Source organism: Sprattus sprattus, assembly GCF_963457725.1.
Source record: "Sprattus sprattus genome assembly, chromosome: 16".
NCBI classification, from domain to species: Eukaryota; Metazoa; Chordata; class Actinopteri; order Clupeiformes; family Clupeidae; genus Sprattus; species Sprattus sprattus.
The window spans coordinates 4,326,335-4,347,527 of record NC_137914.1 but is presented as its reverse complement, the minus strand read 5'-3'; the positions used below and the strand labels follow the sequence as shown (position 1 = coordinate 4,347,527).

General features: G+C 43.1%; 1 protein-coding gene across 1 annotated transcript; it reads left to right on the top strand.

Moving 5' to 3' along the window:
* Positions 1 to 4,393: 4,393 nt before the first annotated feature.
* LOC308377735 (apolipoprotein B-100-like) lies at positions 4,394 to 20,727 on the top strand (the record flags this gene model as incomplete). Its single annotated transcript, XM_080854474.1, has 28 exons — positions 4,394 to 4,448; positions 5,217 to 5,258; positions 5,613 to 5,716; positions 6,205 to 6,350; positions 6,609 to 6,756; positions 6,949 to 7,101; positions 7,313 to 7,437; positions 7,533 to 7,618; positions 7,755 to 8,205; positions 8,293 to 8,407; positions 8,511 to 8,657; positions 8,755 to 8,966; positions 9,068 to 9,263; positions 9,350 to 9,529; positions 9,621 to 9,824; positions 9,945 to 10,112; positions 10,205 to 10,410; positions 10,542 to 10,721; positions 10,839 to 10,954; positions 11,144 to 11,354; positions 11,457 to 11,629; positions 11,742 to 11,905; positions 12,041 to 12,150; positions 12,603 to 12,976; positions 13,181 to 19,189; positions 19,290 to 19,404; positions 19,526 to 19,706; positions 19,822 to 20,727. 28 exons carry the CDS (start codon positions 4,394 to 4,396, stop codon positions 20,725 to 20,727), a joined length of 11,277 nt encoding a protein of 3,758 aa, XP_080710600.1.
* Positions 20,728 to 21,193: the final 466 nt, after the last annotated feature.

Sequence of the window (21,193 nt, the reverse complement as noted above, 5' to 3'; positions counted from 1 at the left end):
ATAGAACAGAACAAAGGGACAAGACAGAACAACAATACAAGAAAGTACCAGTATGATCATAAATAGGAATGGAGGTAGTGCAACAATAGAAATGTTAAATAAAGTTAAATAAATAAGTGCTGTGAGGTGCCATGGTTCACCCATATTTGATCTGGACTGGGAATGGAAGTGATCTCCCCTCATCACTCAGAAGCTTCACTGACTCTGAATCATCAGCACCAGCTAACCACTCTGACTTAACTGGGATTTCTGTTCTCAGTCGTTGACAGGCATAATGTAGATGTCAAGCGTGATTCATTTTCTTAGTCCTGTTGCACATTGAAGATGTTAATTGACAGGCATTGAAACATGCAGATGACTGGTGTGATTCATTTTCTTAGTCCTGTTGCACATTGAAGATGTTAATTGACAGGCATTGAAACATGCAGATGACTGGCGTGATTCATTTTCTTAGTCCTGTTGCACATTGAAGATGTTAATTGACAGGCATTGAAACATGCAGATGACTAATGTGATTCATTTTCTTAGTCCTGTTGCACATTGAAGATGTTGATTGACAGGCATTGAAACATGCAGATGACTGGTGTGATTCATTTTCTTAGTCCTGTTGCACATTGAAGATGTTGATTGACAGGCATTGAAACATGCAGATGCGAGGCTCTGAGGTCAAGCACAGCGATGGAGCTTAATGTTCTCCGCAAATGTTTGCAGCGGTTGTGTGGACAGCAAACACAGGACATGCTGCCTGATGTATACACAGCGCAGTAAAGGGAAATGATTAATATTCTGTCTGGCATTGCATCACAAGAGACCTCTGACATGAGCTATATAGAGCAACACAGACTGTGTGTAATATATAAAAGTCAGACTAAATCTGACAATATGACAATATTTCGATAGTTATATCTTTGCTTTACTACTTCCATAGGTCTGTTGTTCTTCCTATCCCTTTATAAGTGAGATCATACACATTCCACAAGAGGGCATTAAATGCAACAGGATAGAACGGGAATGAGACTCACTGATGCACATGAAGGTGACTAACTGAGTCATATTATAGGAGACCATCGGCACTGGCTTGTCCAGATTTTCACCAATAATATGGTTTTTAATTATGGGAAACGTACTATTTTGCTGCTGAAATGCTTTTCTAGAAAAAAAAACACTCAAAGTCTATTTGCAGACATTTCTCAGACTCTTTGCGCGTGTAGTGCCTGGTTATATTATATTACGACCACATCATTAAGCAAAGTATCGTACTTCTTATCAGTGTAGGACAGCACTTTGATACTGTACTGATTACATAACCTCAATATCAACTGTAGACCTAGTTTAAGGTTATTACTAATCAGCCAAACACAATATTTGTCTTTGCGAAAAAAGTTCAAAACCAAAGTTCAATCAAAAAGTTTACCCCGTAAAACATGCAAAGTGTGCCTGAAGTTACTAGAAATATTCTAAACCCACGGTAGTTGTGTCATTTCGTCCACACTATCACATCATTATTAGTGTATTACAGCACCTTAATACCCTCAACTTAACATAACCCTAATACACTATACTATACACATCAACACTAATCTTTTGTAGAATTACAAAGTGTAGGTGAATGTTGAGTTGTTCTCTGTTATAAAACAACTGGGTTCTATCTCGTTATTTAGCTGTTTCTGATTGGACGAGAGACGTTCCATGCTATAGATTATCCGTCAACATACTAACGGGGACTTTTCACAGCTAATAATAAATCACTCCGCGATGAAACATTCTATAGCGCATTAATGATAACCGTTAATTCAAAATTCTTATAATTCAAAACCAAGACGTTGACAATGGAACTATTTTTTGTTGCGGAGAAACAATGGGGAAATAAACTATTTTTAATCAATAAATTCGTGTTGAAATGTTAATTTGACATTAAATCTCCGCTTGTAATACAGTGTTATACATGCAAGGTGCAGTTTATACAGTATAAAATATAACATTGTGAAGCAATATAGCACTCGTGGGAGTGGGGTAGGTAAGGAATAATCCCACGTGTGTTGTTGCCTACGCCACTCGGCCTCCGTCCTCTGTGGCTACGGCCGAACACCACCCATGGGATTTTCCCTTACCTACCCCTGTCCCACTCGTGCTATATTGCTTAACAATGTTATATTTTATACTGTATAAACTGCACCTTGCATGTATAACACTGTATTACAAGCGGAGATTTACTGAAACAAAGTGTATGAATGTGTAAATAATGTAAATGCAATGTGTCCAAATATTCCATGACTCTCTCTGTGTCCCTGTGCTGAATCACAGCTTGCAATAGTTATCTATCGGCTCTTTTCATCAAGTGTGAGGAATCAATTTAGAGGACATCAGAGAGGAATCGAAACTAAACTTCAAAGATGACACGCTCACTTTTTAATGTCATTCTGTCTGAGAGGAGACAATCGGTCACAAGATAAGACTGATCCAACTGACCAAACTAGAGTAGGCTATCAAGAGGCTTGATAAGACTGACATTGGTTTGAGCTGCTATGTTCTTCTTGCTCCAAGAGTAGAGTAGATTAGAGTGAGTTTGAGTCAGGGTCTTTATCAGGTAAGAAGGTTAAATGCTTTTGTCGTTTTCATCATGCTGACAAACAAGATCTTCCACTGTCTGCTCTTCAGTGTGAGGAGGGGGGGGGGGGGGGGGTAAAGGGATCAGACCACCCTAGATAGAAGGGTTTGCCCCCCCGAACCAGACTATAAAAAAATTGAATGTACTTTGTTATTCAACACATTTGAATATGGTGAGATCTGTAATAGATAAGTATAATGATGTTCCTATGTCTAATATACATGTATAAGAGATGAATATTGATGTCCCTTTGTATAATGTACGTGTCAGAGATGCATATTGATGGCCCTTTGTATAATACACCTATAAAAGATGCATATTGTTGACCCTGTGTCTAATGTACATATAAGACATGTAAAGTGATGTCCCTACTACCTGCATGGGCGACTCTTGCACTGCCATGTGACGTTTAGCCTTCACCAGACCCTCGACAGGCAGCCTGGGTCCTAAGTAAGCCTTTTTTTAAATCAAAGATCAATGACCGGTGCCTGCAATCACGCGTCGATCCAGCAGCTGTACCTTGGCCTAGGACAAGCAGGCCCAGCCACAGCGAGCCTCAGCTCACCTATCAGGCAGCACACACAATCTGCAGTACAAACACACACTAAGAAGACATCATGATCGCGGTTTAAAACAGAGATGATGTAATTCGTTTGTCTCAGTTATTACCCAACTAAGCACCTACAGAAGACATACAGAAAATGACATTATGCTTTTACATTTTTTTTTTTTAATGTAATGTTTAATTTAAAAAATATTGCCAACAACACCTTACAAATGGTGCCAAGCAGATTATTGAAGTACTGAACTTTTAATGCCTTTAGCATTGTAGAGCCACAAGTCGATTACATAAGGCAGTGTCTATTAGTGTGGTGGGGGTTTGGCATTGGCTCGGTGCCTGACCCATTTCTGAAGCTGGCAAAGGTGTCTTGGCATGTGTCCTGGCATTGGTGCCAATCACTATTTGTTGACGGATAAAAACAACTAACAATGCCAAAGCCAGTGCCAGAGCGAGCACCAGAATCATATTTACGATATGCTAGAACGTGTCATAGAAGAGATATCCGCTGAAGCGTTAAAGCTGAGGCGGATAGATCCTTAAGGAAAGATCTGAAGCGGTCCAGTAACATTTCCTCATAGGATTCCTTACAATAGATCCATATGTGTGCACATGAGCTCTAACCATTACTGCATATCTATACTGTCTCCTAATACGATTCCTTCATTGTTGGCCGGAAAATAAGTGCATAAAGGGAGCAATGCTTTTCTTAAAGTACATCTTAAACAATATCGGAAGACTCTTACTATTGCTAGATGGTCAAATGAGACTAGCAATGAATGTATATTTGGCTACCAAATGCTAACAATCACATATTTGGCCTGCAGTCATCTTGTACTGAGCAAAGGGTTATGAAAGCTGTCTTGCACACTAATCTTTAAAAGATCAATAATGTGCTGAATATAAGAAAATCAAGCCCAGTGTCTTGTGGTTTAGCATCTGCCTACTTAATACAACTTAATACAAATAATAACTTAAAAAGAGTATCAGTCATCTAGAGAGCAAACACTTCTAACATTATAGATCTATTTTGTATGAAAACATTTGCCTTTGTCCTGCCACCAGGGCAAGCAGTGTGGACTTTGGATCCTAGGCAGCCCCTTTTCACAATCTCCTCCTATGGACTAAAACAGCTGTGGGGGTATAAAAGAGCAGCCCTGGAGGAGGTGAATCAGTCTCGACTGAGTACTCGCCTACCCGAAGGAAAGAGCTACCTCGAACCCATAATGGGGGACACTAAGCTCTACCTCGTGCTGATCCTAAGCGTCGTCGCGTTGGCCCGTAAGTAGCTCATCTGTACATCTCTCTGAGCTAATACACTCCAAATTCGAGTTGAATTCATCATTGATAATTCTCCCACACACAACTTCATAAAAATGTTAATTTTGTGCAGGATGTTTTGGCTGTAAAATAATGTTTGTGCTCTAAATATGAATTTGATTCTGGTTAATTTGAATTTATAGCAAGTATGACAAATAGGGGTGAACTGTGTCATTGCTAAATAACGTATACTTATGTTATAATTCATCATACAACATGAAACATCTTTACGTTGCATGAACTAATATTTTTTTCTTTCGATTTCTCTTTAATCTTTGAGGAATCACAATTTCAAAGTATTCAATCATGTCTTTCGAGAGAGAAACACAAGCAAACAAGCCGATCTGAAATATATATTACATAATATTTGCATCACCTACTGATCATCAGTAGTACAGCATTTATGTGACCAGCACACTCAAGTTCATCTGTGTGTTTGTATTCCCTATGTCACCCTATTTCCACATTTTACTTTTCATGCACACAGACTATAACTTTCCTGAAGAGATTGTCTTTCTCAGTCATGTCTTAACCTTAATTTCCCTCGGGATCAATAAAGTATCCATCTATCTATCTATCTATCTATCTATCTATCTATCATGTCTGGTTTGAAGGGCTCAATAGATCACTGCCTGTCATAACGGAGCTCAGGCTCAGGCAGTGTTATTGTCGAGAGATAGTGCTGTGATGTGTAATTAATGCTTCTGCTTCATTTTCCTCACATTTCAGATGCAGATGATGACGCTGCAGATGATGGGGTTCCATGCCTGAGTAAGTCTGACCACACCTCATCCTCATCCTCATCCTCAAATCACGTTTTCACTGAAATGACTGACATAGCCATCTTAGGAACTTCTTACCATAGATGTCAAATCCCAGCATTGGTTGTCAGGACCATAGATATAGATTAGGACATTTGATAGTCAATGACAGATTCATGTTATTCATGCATTTACCAATAATGGGAACTCCCCGATGTAACAGTGTTGGAAGAAACCTTTCATGAAAGCCTCTCACAGAATGTTTGACAGATTTCTGACATGGTTTTGTATGATTTATAAGAGGTTCAAGTACATTGTTAAAAACATTTTAAAACAAACAAAAACTGCTTTCTTCTCCCTCTAGTGGCCAAGAGGTACAAGCCCTTCCACAAGTATGAATATCTGTATGAAGCCGAATCCCTCAACTTCCTCAATGGAGCTGTCAATGGCCCCAAAGGAAGCTGCAAGGTATGGCTCATCCTTTCTTCTGGTAACTTCCGTGAACCATAAGCAAAGTTATATACTGGAGTCCAGTTCTTGTTTATGTTGACATCTGGATTAGGATTTCTTCACATAATTAATTCCATTATGCATGATCAACTCATTTACTGCAACAACCATCAGATACATCTTTACACTAGGTATACATTCAGTCTGAGAGTAAGGTGTACATTTTAATCAAAAAGGAAAACGCTATTTTCACCTTTCCCATGTCGTACAGTAGTGTGTATATATAAATATATATACTATACACACCCTGTATTTTATGTATATATATATATATTGCTTTGAATTTATTTTTAAATGAACTTGCTTTGTATTACTTTAAGCAATAGATTCATGCATTTAAAAAATATGTATGGTAGACAAATGAAAAGGGAAACAAATCAGTAGCTTTTGCCTCTTTGGCCCACAGGTTGAGAAAACGTAATTTTCACCTTTCCCATGTCTTACAGGTTGAGATTGAGGTTCCTGGCCCCTGCCACTACATCGTTCGTACCACTGAGTGCACGCTCAGTGAGGTCACTGAATTTGATGAAGCTGGCAACCCGGTCTTTGCCCCAGCAGCCACTGCTGATGCCTTCAAGGCAGCCATGGAGAAGTAAGCATTTCTCTTCAATTTATAAAAAAAATTATTGCTTTTTTTTTCTTCACAAAATTAGGCCATGTTTTCTCTTAATTTGATTAACACACACCGTCAGTGCATTTGTGTTAAAGCACATTAACTGTTATTGGTCAGTGTACATGTGACATTACTTATATAATGCATGTAGTTACTGGTATTCTGGTTTGTGTTAAAACACAACAACTGTAATTGATTAGTGTACATAAAACATAACTACTAATGTTCTCCACGCAGGTACCCTCTGAAGGTCACTGTTGAAGGGGACAATGACATTAAGCTGTTCCCTGAGGACGATGAGCTAATCAACATCCTCAACATCAAGAGAGGAATCATCTCTGCCTTTGCTGTACCTGTCCTGGAGGAGGAGAAGAACAAGAGGATGGTATGCAAATGTCGATAACAAGCATTTCAGTCGTATCAGAGTCACAGTCGCATTAACACACACAAGTTGTGCTATAACACAGATGCATCTAAGATGAAAATAGAAAATAATAAGATGCTTAAAGGAGAGGCAGATTATGGCAAGCTTTCTTGCATTCCTCCAAAAATCAAGATTTTTTTCCCACCCTGACAGCCCACCATCTATGGATTGTGCAAGACTGGCTACACTGTGAATGCCAGAGAGGACATCGCCACAGACGTGACCCTCACAAGAGACCTGTCCAGCTGTGACCAATTCAAGCCAGTCAGCGACCACATCAGCCCCCTGGCCCTCATCACTGGCATGGTAAGGCACTATGACAACTTCTTAGACAGACAAATAAAAAAACTTTCAGGAGGGAGCACAGCCAATTTTGATCGTTTCACCCTTGCAAATGTTTAAATCAAATGTGATCTCATGGGTAGTTTGTGAAGAGTAAATAAAGATTCTAGTGGCACAATTTTGTGAAATATGGATAAGCCCGTGTTTTATACCATGTCTCTCACCTCTCCAATAGAACTACCCTCTTAGCCAGCTGATCAGGAGCACCCAGACCTGCAACTACCAGTTTGACAACGCACTGCACCACCCAGTCTCTGGTGAATGCACTGAGAACCACATCCTGGTGCCTTTCTCCCACAAGTACGTCCGAGAGTCAGCTAGTGAATAGATGAGTCAATCATTTCAAGACAGCTCTCCTGTTTTAGACTGTGATTTAACCCTCATTCTCTCTACAGGGGTAAAAATGGAGTTACCAACGTCAGCAAACAGAAGGCCACTCTCCTGGGAGTGACTGAGCACAATGACAGAATCTTTGACCCCAGTAAGACATTTACTTTGACTTATGTTATGTATTGAAGGTGGAAAACTGTTGATGGATATATTTGAGGTCTGTCAAATACATAGCCTTCACAAGAGATGATGTATGGACGTAACACAATTGCCTTTGTGATTTGTAGTTCTGGCCAATGAGCAGACCCTGCACCCTCACGCCATTGTGAACGAGAGCCCAATCCAGGACAAAGATGCTGCTCTCGCTCTCCTAACTGAACTGGCTGGCCTGTCCAAGACCGAGAATGGACACAAGAGAGCCCACCTGGCCCGCAAGATTGTGAGCATGATCCGCAAGATGTCTGCAGAGACCCTGGCTGCTGGCGTGCCCGAGGCCCTGGAAATCTCTCGCTCCTTGACCTACCAGGCTCTGTTCCAGTGCGGCACCCCCGAGTGCAGCAGTGCCATCATGCAGATCCTCAGGACCTTCGACAGCTCTTCTATGGAGATCGATGCCACCGTCTACGCCATGGGTCTGCTACCCAACCCTTCTCGCCAGCTCGTCCACGACATGCTGGAGATGGCCAAGTTCAAGCAGAGCAAGCCCATTTTTTATGGTGCCAGTAATGCTGTCAAGAGGTAAGACAATGTCCGAGGTTCCCCTGAAAGGATTAATTGTGATTTAAAGATTGAGAAATGATGAATATAAACTCTGTCCATCCACAGACTGTACAAGGCTGAGGGCAAGGTCACTCCTGAGATTGAGGCTGTTGCCAACTTTGCCCTGGAGCAGATTGGAGACTGCACTGGTGACCAGGAGCACATTTTCATGTCCCTGAAGGTGTGTTGCAGTAACATGTAGCCAGTGTTAGAGCATTAGCAGGCGCTATTATTTACTCTACATGCTGTTGATAGTATTGGTAAGTGTTGTTTTTGTCTCTCAGGTTATTGGTAACATGGCTGCTGCTATGGGGGCTGCCAGCCCTGCCCTGAAGTCTGCTGTGATCCAGTGTGTGAACCAGCCTGCTGCTACTCCCGAGGTTCAGCTTGCTGCCATCCAGGCCTACAGACAGACCACTCTGCCTGAGGAGGTAACCCAGAGTTTTCTAGACCTTTTCTTGAACTTACTCTTACATAGACAGCATTCATTCTGAGGATCTCTAATCACTTTCCCTTTGTGCCTTACAGGGCAGAGAGGTGCTCATGCAGGTCCTTCTGGACGGTGCTGCCCCACTGCAGAAACGTGTTGCTGCCTACCTGGTGCTGATGAAGGACCCTCAGCCCTCTGAACTGTCTCAGCTGGCTGCTGCCCTCCCAGTTGAGGAGAACCAACAGGCCAAGAGCTTTGTGATCTCTCATGTCACCAACATCCTGAGCTCCACTGCACCTGAGAGCCAGGAGTATGTTACAGTAGAAAGCTTCCATTTTTATTTTTATTTATATCGACTAAAAAGTTAGACAGTTGTTACCTTCCTCACTTACATCTGTTTTGCTTTTACAGGCTGAGACAGAAGATCCTTGATGCCCTGCAGGGCAATGAGGTTGGATCTGTCATGGACCCAACCAAGTTCTCCGGTAACTACAAGGTCGGATCCCTGGAAGGAAACATGATCTTTGAGGGCGATAGCAAAATGCCAAAGGAAGTCATGTTAGAGATGACGTTGAATGCCTTTGGCTATGATGTGGACATGTTTGAGGTATGAAAGAAAGAGGTGCTTTTTTAATTTGAAACTGTGCAGATACAATGATTGTTGCTCCAACTCAATTTGTATTGTGCTTTCAGATTGGCATGGAGGGCAAGGGACTTGATCCAACTGTTGAGGCCCTGTTTGGTGAGAATGGGTTCTTCCCCGACACTGTGATGAAGACCATCTACTTTGCTGCTGATACGATGCCCAGCCAATTCAGAAATGTTCTGAAGAACATGCTTCCTTCCCTGAGGAACGACAGGAAGAAGAGACAGGTACTAAAATATACTCAGCCACCCTTGTATCATTCCCACGAAGAGTTGGAAAGTTTCTGTTAGATTCATCATCATGCTCTTACCTCATTAGGCTTCCCAGAGCCTCATAAAAGAGCTTGGCCGCAGCTTCAACAAACTGTTCAGAGACCTGAAGGCTCAGGATGCCCCTGAGGCCATGGTCTACCTGAGAATGCTGGGAATGGAACTTGGCTACCTGAAGACCAAAGACATGGAGGAGATGGCCTACTCTGCTGCACTAATGATTGACAACCTTCTGAAAATGTTCCCTGCTGATGTGAGTTGACTAAAGACAAAGCATTCCTTTCCTCAAAAAAGCTAGTGTGGCCACAACATTTTCTTCTGAAATACACTTTACAGCAAGTCAATTTAACAAGTCAATGTTGATGCTCTGCAGTTCATCAAGGGACTTCTGACCAGCGCCGACAATGAGCTGTTTGCCCACTACATCTTCATGGACAATGAGTTCTACCTGCCAACCGGTGCTGGTGTTCCTCTGAGGGTTGCCCTGTCTGGTACCTTCACCCCTGGAGTCAAGGGAGGAGTGAACATTGCTGCTGATATGGTAAGAAAGCTAACCCCACATTGTGACATAGTTGAGTTAAATGGTACAACAACAGCCTTTAAATTCCCCATTCCTTTTCCCTTCATCCCCAGAGTGAAGTGGCATTCATGCCATCTGCTGGTATCGAGTTTGTGACTGAGGTTGGAGCCCACTTCCCTCAGTTTGTTCAGTCTGGTCTGGAGATGCACACCAACATTTACCACGAGAGTGGCCTGAAAGCCAAGGTCTCTGTGTCCCACAACAACATCAAGTTGACCATCCCTGCCCCTCAGAGCCCTACCAAGCTTGTCAGCATCACGTATGTTTGAATCTTTGCATCATGTCTTTGAGAAATTTTGAAAAACATATAAAGGAAGGGAATCTATACACACACAGGAGTGAATGGAAACGTTATTTTAATTTTTTTTAACTTTTCTTCCCTTACATCAGTAACTCCCTGGTGTCTGTGCATGGCGCTGACACCAAGACTATCCCAGCCACAGGAGAGAGAGTTGATGTGACAGAATGCACACCTGTCTTTGCTGGCATGAAGTACTGCACAGCTCTGCAGTACTCTGATGCTATGCAGACTGATGAGGCTCCCTACTTCCCCTTCACTGGGGACAGCAAGTAAGCAAATCAAGGACAAATAGTTATAGTACAAGTAGTTATAAGTAGTGTGTATTCCAGTGATCTCTGTCAGAGATGCTGTGGAAATACTGAAAATCCATTTGCTTTTTTCTTCAGACTTGCCATCGAGCTGCATCCTACTGTGTATTCTGAGGTCTCAGAATACACTGCCAACATTGACCATTCCTATGAGGACAAGACCGACAAAGTGACTTTGACTCTGAAGGCTGAAGGTAAATAGGCTGAAGGTGCCACTAACGGAAAAATACATTCAACTGACACATTCATTCAACTTAAATATCTGTGTAGTATATTATTGAACAGTTATCACATTACAGATCAGTAACTGGTTGAATGAGAGTATTGGCATATATATGCCAATTTCCTCTGTGCCTGAACTGTTCTTTCTCCTACTACCACAGGAGAAGCAGCTTCTGAGGCCACAGCGACTGTGAAGTTCAACAGGCAGAAGTACAACGTTGAAGCTGATCTCCAGATCCCTGATTATGACTTGGAGGTTGGGCTCAGGCTCGGCTCTGTCGACCCCGAAACCAAGGGCAAGGCCACACACTCAGTCCAGATTGACCTTGTCAACAAGAACATTCCTCAGGCCTCTCTGGTTGCCCTGGCCAAGTATGTAAAATTATATCTCAGCTGCAGATGTAAAATATGTGAACATTGTTTTATAAGATCATGCTATGACAGGTCATAATCATTATGTTTTTTTTCTAAAAGAATTGAGGCAATGAAGGATGCCACTCTGGACCTTCAGCTCCTCGTGCCTGCACTGAAGGCTGATGCCAAAGTCTCTGCACACATTCACCGTACGGAGGGTCTGACCCTGGAACTTGAAACTGATGTTAAGCTGCCAGAGACTTCCTCTGTCCAGAAGATCACTCTGAAATACGGTGAGTGGCTTTCATGAACATCCGTAATATCATTACCTTCTTTTTTTTTTCAATCATGAAATTCCTTTTCCTCTATGACACTACGTGACAACTAGGTTTTTTTTCACTTCAGATAACGAGAAACTGGAGGCTGAAATCAAATCTGATGTGAGCTCTGAGATCAAGAACATCGTTTCAAACTTTGGAGATGTTGAGGCCACCATTGGCAGTTTCCTCAACCAGGAAATTGGCCAGACTGGGATGACAGTCAGTACTTTCCTGAGCAAGTCTGTTGAGGTAACATAAAGATGATTATATATTTGTAAACACTCAACAAGTACTGAACGCATTTCCCTTTTACTGTCTTATTTCATTCACTCCTGTTTTCGTGAAATAACTATGTCCACAACATGTGACATTATCCCAACATAGGGTGCGAATGCCTACATTGAGACTTATGGTGCAGAGATTCCATATGTACAGAACGTGAGAGTGCCTTCTTTACCTGAGCTGTCTCTACCTGAAAAACTGTACTTGAAGGCGTAAGTACAATTAAAACTCAGTCACAATGCCATCAGTAATTTTATGATAAAATGCCATAATTCTGTGCATTCAATGTGAAACATTTGTGGTGTGAAAAATAAATGAAAATGCCAGTGATATTAGCACTTAACATATACACACCACAAGAGCCCTGTAATGCAAAGTTTCATTGAACCATTTTTAATTTATTCAATTATTAAAATATGTTTATTTACATTAAGTTAGTAATCTCAGATGTAGAGATCAGTCTTACATTCACTTTTTAACTAAATCTAAAGGTAGTTGTAAGGTATGAATATAAAGTTAATAACAAGTCTTAGATACAAATTAAGATGCAAGATAATTAATTTACACGTCTCACATTTTGAATGTATGGGAAAAAGAACTGATAAATATGTAATGGTATAAATAAAAACGTTTATTGATGTTTAAAATGTCTCTTAATTTACAGTGAGGCTGATGCCAAATACCACTTTGGCACACATTCCTACACCATCGCCATTCCTCTGCCACTTGGAGGGAAATCCTCTGGAGACCTGAACTTCCCTGCTGTCCTCACCACTCCTCACCTGACTGTGCCCCAGCTGGGCCTGGAGGTAGCCTCCATTGACATTCCCCTCCCTGAGATGTTTGTTCCAGAGCAGGTGTCTGTGTCTGTGCCTGTCTTCGGAAAGGCTGAAGTCTCCGCCAAGGTGCACAGCAACTTCTACAACCTGGAGGCCGACGTATCTGCTGGTAGAGATCCAGTTGACCACCCCAGCTATTCAGCTAAGGTGGAGCTCACTGGTAGCTGCCCTGTAGATCTCTTCTGTTTCAAGACTGAAGGTAAATAAAGGCTTGATTAATCATGAATGTAAACAGTTTAAACTCTTACACTCAAGAATTATTACAAAGTTAAAGTTTGTGTATCATCAGTATGACTCTATTTACATTTTTGTTAACACTGACAAGTCATTCTGAAGTGACATTGTGAATAACATTCCTTTCTACATTTAAAATAATGTTGCTTTATACATTTATTTTAACTAGCATCTGCACTGCTTGCTGGTACACCTGGTGATTCCCTGAAGGCTGAAGTGAAGACACATGTGAACCACAAGCTCATTGATGCCAGCATTAGTGTTGTGGAGGTTGCAACTATTGCTGACAACTTCAACTTGAAGTCCAACAGCAAGATTGAGGCAACTAGTCCTCTTGGCATACTTTTGTCTCTGGAGTATGAGGGTGATGGTAATGTGAACACAGAGGGGATCTTTGGAAATGGAAAACTAGAGGCATCCCTTAAGGCTGGCCCAGTTGATGGTGTTACCACCATCTCCCAGACGGTCGAAGTTTTCCCATTCAAGCCAGAGGCCAAGATTGACTCTTCTGTCAAGATTGATTCCACCCTTGTCAAAGCCCAGAACACATTTGCTGCTGCCTTTGCTAATGGTGAGCTGACTGCCACATCCAACACTGCAGCACTTGATGATACCCTGGTGCATCTCGCTGAGGTCACCTTCAAGGATTCCACACTTGCTGTGAAGTCCGATACCAAGGCAGAAGCCCTCGGTCTGAAGATTCAGAATGTGGCTGAAGCCTCTGCTGGTAAAGGAGCTGTTAACATCGAGGTGGAAACAAGTGCTGACCATGGAGAAGACCGCATCCATTCCCTTGTGACTGCCACCCTGGATGTCAATGGACTGGCTGTGAACAGTGATGCTGATGTCAAGCTTGCAGAGAACACTGCAACACACAAAGCATCCTTGACACTGAACAAGGATGGTCTGGCAACCAATGGAGCCACATCCCTGCAGAGCCCTCTGAAGCTGGAGAACACATTCAGCGGTTCCTTGGATGCATCTAAGGGTGCCTTCAACATTTACACCAAAGGTGAATTTGCTGACATGAAGATTGCTCATGACATGTCTCTGTCTGGAACACTCTCTTCTATTTCTTTCAACAACAATGCTGAAGCAGTTGTTAGCGAGGGAACCTCCTACACCCATTCCATTGTCCTGGATGTGCATGACTTCACTGCATCTTTGAACATCAACAATGACCTGAAGGTCCTGCATGCCAACCTGGTGAATCTGGCTGAGTTTAAGGTAGAGCCCTACAAGGCTGATCTGACTGGAAGCCTGAAGGCAGCCTATGGAGAAGAGGAGCTCAAGCACACTTTTGAAATCAAGTATGCTGACCTGATGGCCAATGCCAAGTGCAGCACAGCTGGTAAGCTTCTGGGCTCTCACCTCAGCCAAAACACCGAAGTTGAGGTTGCTGGACTTACTGTTAGAATCAACAATGATGCCCGCTTCAACTCCCAGGCTTTCCGCTTTGACACCACCACCCGTGCAACAGCTGTTCCCTTCAGCTTCAACATTGATGCTATTGCCAATGCTGATGGTGACCTGACCCTGTATGGGAAGCACAGTGCTCAAGTCTACACCAAGTTCCTCATGAAGGCAGAGCCACTGGCATTCGCACACTCTCATGAATGCAGAATCTCAACCTCCCAAAACCTTGACAATGGTGTTTCCGTTGAGACTGGGCTGGACAACAAGATTGAAACTCTCCTGACTCCCTCTGACCAGAAAGCTCATGTGATGCTTAAATCCAAGTTCAACAACCATGCCATCAACCAGGAGGTCAGTATTTACAACACACCTGAAAGGCTGGGACTGGAGATGTCAGGAAACATCATGACGGATTTGTTCAATGAAGCTGACGGTGAAAACCAAGAATTTGGCGCATCTGGCTTCATGAAATACGACAAAAATAGTGATGTTCACGTCATTGATCTGCCTTTTACAGAGGACATATTTGTTGTTGCGGATCACCTGAGACTCATTGTAGTGGAAGTGGTTGAGGCCCTGCAGGCTTATATTAGACAAGAAGATCTCATGAACAAGTTGGAAAATGTTCTCGAGCACATCAGTGTCTTTGTGAAGGACCTCAATATTGAAGAAAGAGCAACTGAGCTTAAGCAGCAACTGCTTTCTCTCTCAGAGGAGTACACAATCACCTTTGAAGACCTGGAGGCCTCTCTGATGAACCTTAGGGCTGCTCTTGAGAAGCTCCTGACTGATCTGGCTGCTACTGTCAACGGAACCGTCAAAATGATCAAAGAGCTGGTTGCAAGTGGAACCCTTTCTGACGATGTTGTCAATAGGCTTTCTGAGCTACTAAATACATTTAATGGGCAATATGACATCAATGCCATGCTTGTTGCAGTCATTGAAGCTGTTGAAGATCTGATTAAGCAGATTGATCTCATGAAACTGAAGGACAGCAGCATTGCTCTCTTGCATGACCTGGATGACCAGTATGCCATTAAAGCCAAGCTTGAGGAAAGAGTTGGTGAACTGAAACAAATGATTTCAAGCTTCAGCTTGGCTCAGTTTGTTGAGGATCTGAAGAACTTGATTTCCTCCGTTGACATCGAAGGTCTGACCAGTCAGCTGGTAGCACACATTCCAACAGAGCAACTGAACAAGATTGTAGACACAGTCAAATCTCTGGTCACAGAATTGGACATCATTGGCAAGCTGAATGCAGTCTATGGCAATGTGAGAGCAGTACTTGTTAAATACGAACTTGACAAAAGAATTGAAGCAATCCTGGAGAAGGTTGTTGAGCTCATCCAGAAATTCAAGATTGACGAGACTGTACAGGTCGTTGTTAACACTCTGAAGACCATTCACATCCCTGTCGCACTGGAAGATGCCATCAACTACCTGAAGGCCACAGAGATCAAGCAGGCTATTGAGCATTTGAACGAATACATTGATGCTTTTGTGCATAGAGTTAAATCATTTGACTACAATGCCTTTGTAGATGATGTCAATGAGAAAATTGCTGCTTACACTGGTGAGCTGAACACACTCATTGCTTCTCTTGAGATTCCACAGAAGGTTGAGGCAACCAGAGAATTTGTCAACTATGCTCTGTCCACACTGAGTGGCCTCTTGGAAGAACTGAGGAGCGTCAAGGTAGCTGATTTAGTCAAAACTCTGAAAGACATCATTGACAGTGTGGCTCTGAATGACATCAGAGCTCTGGTGGCCAAACTTCCAGAGGTTGACCTCAGAGGTGAAATCCAGTATTACCTGGAAGTAGTCAGCAACTTGTACACCAAGGTCATGGACATTGTCAGCGAAACCTTCAGTGGAGTTGTTGATGCAGTCCAGAAATTTGTTGCTGATCAAGCAATTGTTGGCCAACTTAAGCAGGTCATTGAGGGAGTTTTGGATGGACTGAAGACAGCTGAGTTTGAATTCCCATCATTCACAGTCCCACTCACCAACCTGGTTCTGCCTTCCTTCAAGATCAGCCTAGCCCACCTTCAGGACAGCCTCCCAACACAGATTGACCTGCCCGAGTTCACCATTCTGGGCTTCCATACTGTGCCAGCCATGACCATTACTTATGATGATGTCAAGCAGAAGGTTATGCAGCTCATTGACTTCATTGTCAACTTTGAAATCACCTTTGTGAATGTGGACGCCTTCTTTGGAGAGCTGACCATGAATTATCTGCCTGAGCTGTCTGCTATTTCACTGCCAGAGATTACCCTTCCAGAGATCTCTCTCCCCGCCATCCCTAAGTTTAGCACAGAACATGTCATTGACATGCCTCTTCAGATCCCAGAGTTCAAACTGCCCAACATTCCTCGTTCTGTGATCTTGCCATCTTTTGGAAAACTTTATTGTGAGCTCAAAGTCAACACTCCCATCTACAGCATCAGGACCACTGCAGAGTTCCAGAACTCCACCGATAGTGAGACCACACCCCAGTTCACTGCCTTCTTGAATTCCAAGGGATCATCTCCAGTTGTTGACGGACTGGACTACAACCTGGACTGCACTGCTCGTGTGGCGATCCCCAAAATGAGCCGCATTATCATCGCAGAAACCCTGAAGTTCACACAGTCTGCAGTGTCTGTTGAGCACCAAGCATCAATGACTCTTTATGGCCTTTCTGCTCAGTCCTCAGTCAAGACGACTATGAAGGTCAGCACTTCTCCATACACTGCTGACATTGTCAACATCGCATTCTTTGCCATGGATGGTGGCATTACCGCTTCTTTTGACACCTCTTACAACCACAAGGTCAACATCCCCATGATCTCATACATCAGTGATATGTCTCTTACGCAGAAGGCTGTTGCTCGCCAAGATGGCACCACCATCAAACTTTCGTTTAAAAATGAAGGAACATGCAAAGTTGCTATTCCTGACTTCTCTGAGGAAGCAACCCATAAGAGTGATTTTGATTACACCATGAACCTCCGCACTGTCAAGCTCACATTCACTTCTGATACTGATAGTCCTTCTTTTAAAGTAAAGGAAAGCTTGAATGCTGATGGTCTTGTTTTCAGATACATCAACGTTGATGCCCGTGTAGAGGTAGAGGCTCCATTCATCAAGAACAGCCTGCTGATTGCCTCTGGGAAGGCTCACATGGGTGACTTGAAAATTGAAATCAAGGCCAATCATGACACCGAGCTTACTGGCTCTCTTAGTGGAACCCTGTCCAACTCCCTACATGCTATGGCTAAACCTGATGAGTTTGTGCTTGATTTTCAGAACAAGGGCAATGCCAAGGCCAACCTGGAGGACACACTTTCAGCAAAGCTTGATCTCCAGAATGACTACTCTGTCTCTTTGAATTATAATGAGCAGCACATCAACACAATGGCCCTTGTCAAGCTGAACCAACATGGGATCAGCTACAACTTAACTGTCGACAATAACAAGGCCGAAACTGGCATCTATGCTTCTGTAGATGGAAATGTCATCCTTGACCTTCTGTCCATTAGCATTCCTGAGATTTCTGTGCCAATCATTGATTTCAAGACCCCAGCCATCACTGGCATCAATCTGTATGACCACTCTGGCCTGAAGTACCTGTTGACCTCCCCTGAGCAGACCGTTGATGTGGATGCCAAGATTGTGTACAAGAAAAGCAGTTTTGCTCCCCTTCTGGATATGGGCCTGATTCACATTCCTGCTGTTGGCAGTCTGGTCTCTGAAGCCTCTTTCAAGTCCTCCATCATCAACCTGGATGTCAATGCTGATGTGTCTGCTGAGGATGGCTTGACGATCCGCATTAATGCCTTCTCTGCATCTGTCTTTGAGGGTCTGAAGGGCTCGATGAATGCTGCCAGCAGCCTTACCACCAAGAGAGGTGTGAAACTGGCCACAGTCCTTTCTCTGGATAATGCCCATGTTCAGGCAAACCATGACAGCACTCTGAACCTGAACACTGAAGAGCTGGAAGCCTCTCTTTCTGCTGCAACTACTGCAAGAGTGAACCTGGCTATCCTCACTGCTGAGGCCAACCACCAGCTGACAGCAGACACAAAGGAACATCCCAAAGCAGCCTCTACTCTCAACATCAAGTACACCTTGGACATTCCAGTCATCAAGGCTGTTGGTTCTGGAGATGCTGAGAACAGCCTGAAGCTTGAAGCTGGTCTTTACTTCATTTCCCTGGAATCCTCAACAAAGGGACACATTGATGGAACCATCCTGGACACAGGTCTTGTAAAGGGAGCCCTGGATAACACAGCTAACATCTACCTGAATGAGAATGGCCTTCGCTCAACTCTGAAGAGCAACGGCAATGCACATATCAGCCATGGAGACTTGAAGGTGGAGTTTGATCTTGATGAAGATATTGCTTTTGAAGGAGGCCTGAGCCGTTTGTATTCCACAGTGAATATCGCCTCCAACAACGAAATCAATGTAGCTGCCCTGAACACCAAGGGAAAGCACTCTTTCAAGGCCACTTATGATATCACACCAACATCTCTGGCTGTTGATATGGAAGCTGACCTTGCTCAACCAAGTGTCCTGGGTGATCTCAGCTACTTTGAAAAGTTGACCCTTGACATGACTAGCGAAAAACAGAAGGAGGCCTACACTCTCAAGATTGTTTCTCCTGTGTACACCACCACTGTCGCAGTAGAAACAGAGGGTGTCTTCCCCACATACCAAGGAACCTTTAAGGCCACTGCCAAGTCTCCAGCTGTGTTCCTGGAGTACGATCTGGATGGTGAGTACATCTTTTTAGTTGCATCAGCATGGTTTTGTGTCCTTTATACAGTATAACAATTATGTCAAACTCCTAACTGTCTTGTTTTCATCCTCACTAGGCTCGTTCACAGACTCCCTTGAAAATGAAGTTGTGAGCCACACTCTCAAGGCTGCCCTGACCCATACTGACCTGACTATGAATGTTCAACATGCTATTCAGCACGAGGATGAAGGGTAAATATTGCAAATACATCAGTTAGCGAACAAAATTAACACATGGATATTACATCAGTATCTATCACTCAATTTCCAAGGAATCTGTCTCAAATAAGAATATGTTTTTCTTTTTGTGAAGTCCTGCCCATACCCTGAATGTGGACATCACAAGCGCCACCTTCACTGATGTGAACTTCCGTTATGCTGCCCGTAAGGATGGAGCCAGCACTTCAATCTCCAGCCCATCTGCTAGCTTTCTTGGATTTCAGCTTCAGGGTAAAATCCCACAGATGACTGCAAGACTGTACTGCCGCTATGCTGTGAGTATAACACCCCATCTACGGTATATATTAATTCATTGAAAAATGAGATGTTCTTGTGGTACATGGTATCTGGTGGGCTCTCTTAACTCCTGTGTTCTCTTCGTTTGAATAGTCAGAGCCTGAGAATGACGTGGACATCCTGGTCTTAAAATCAGCTCGGTTGGAAAATGAGAAGATGCATCTGCAAGCTTTTGCCAACATGGAGGCACCCGACGTGATCCTGTCTGGCCTGCATGATAGAGTCCCTGCCATAACCTCATCACTGACCAACTTTGCAGAGAAGTATGCCATTGTCAGCGCTCTTCAGAGCTTGAGGGACATGTTTGTTGGTACAGTTGAAGAAGCCTACAACACTGTCAAGAGCTACACTCCGGAGATGAGCCAGCTGTCCATCCTCTTCAGGAATGTTGTTGTTCAGTACCAGAAGAACGTTCAGGTCCTGCTTGATGCAGCCATCAAGTTCCTGAGGGAAACCCAGATTGAGCTGCCAGGTATGGAGAAGGCTACTCTGGCTGAAATCATGCACAAGATCACAACCAACGTTGGCACAGTCCTTGAGCAGCTTCTGCAGGTGATTAGTGATAACCTGTATGCCTACCTCACACCAGTTGTTGACACCATCAGCTCAGCATCAGAGTTTCTGACTGAAAGCCAGATTCTGGACCAAGTGAAGGGCGTTGTGAGCGAGGTGATTGAGATGGTGAAGAATCTGGAGAGCTTTGATGTCATCTTGCAGAAACTGGGTGATGCCCTGCGTGAGGCCGTCCAGAGAGCGCAAGGATTTGTCGACAGCCTGAGCTCTGACGTCCTGGACAGTGTCTTTGTGTTCATCAATGGCTTCTATTCTAACCTTGTCACACTCACCAAGGATGTGACAGAGCAAGTTAATAACCTGCTGACTGCACAGGACATTGACAACTCACTTCAGTATGCGTTAGAGTCTGCCAGATCTTTTGTCAATTTTGTTGCTCGACTTCTGGTGAATGGAAGAAGACTAGATATGGAGCTCGACTTTTAGATTTGTAAGCTGTGAATGTTTTTGCTTGTTAAACACTACCCTATGTTGAAAGCAATAGTTTAAGGGAGCAACGGATGCTTAAGTCCTTAAGCATGTATTTAAAGAAGTCCAAACTAACATGTAAAAAGCTGTATTATTTTTGTGTAAATGACAACTTGTATACCAACTCAGCGACATCTGTTGAGATGGAAATGCTTTGTTAAACTCCTCTACCCATCATGTCCTAAATGTTTTCAATGCAATGAGTGAAAGTACTAATAAACAACATTTGTACTTCAATAGCTATGCATGTTGTTTTTTTTTGCATTATGTGTTTCTCAATCATAGTATAGCATTGTAGAAACAAACTCAGAAACTGCATTGACAAGAATCATTCAGTAAGTCAGACAGTTTTTTGAATTGGGAAAGTCCTGTAAGGGTTTCAAATTTAGCATCTCTATTGGCAGTTAACTTAAAGGTGCATTAT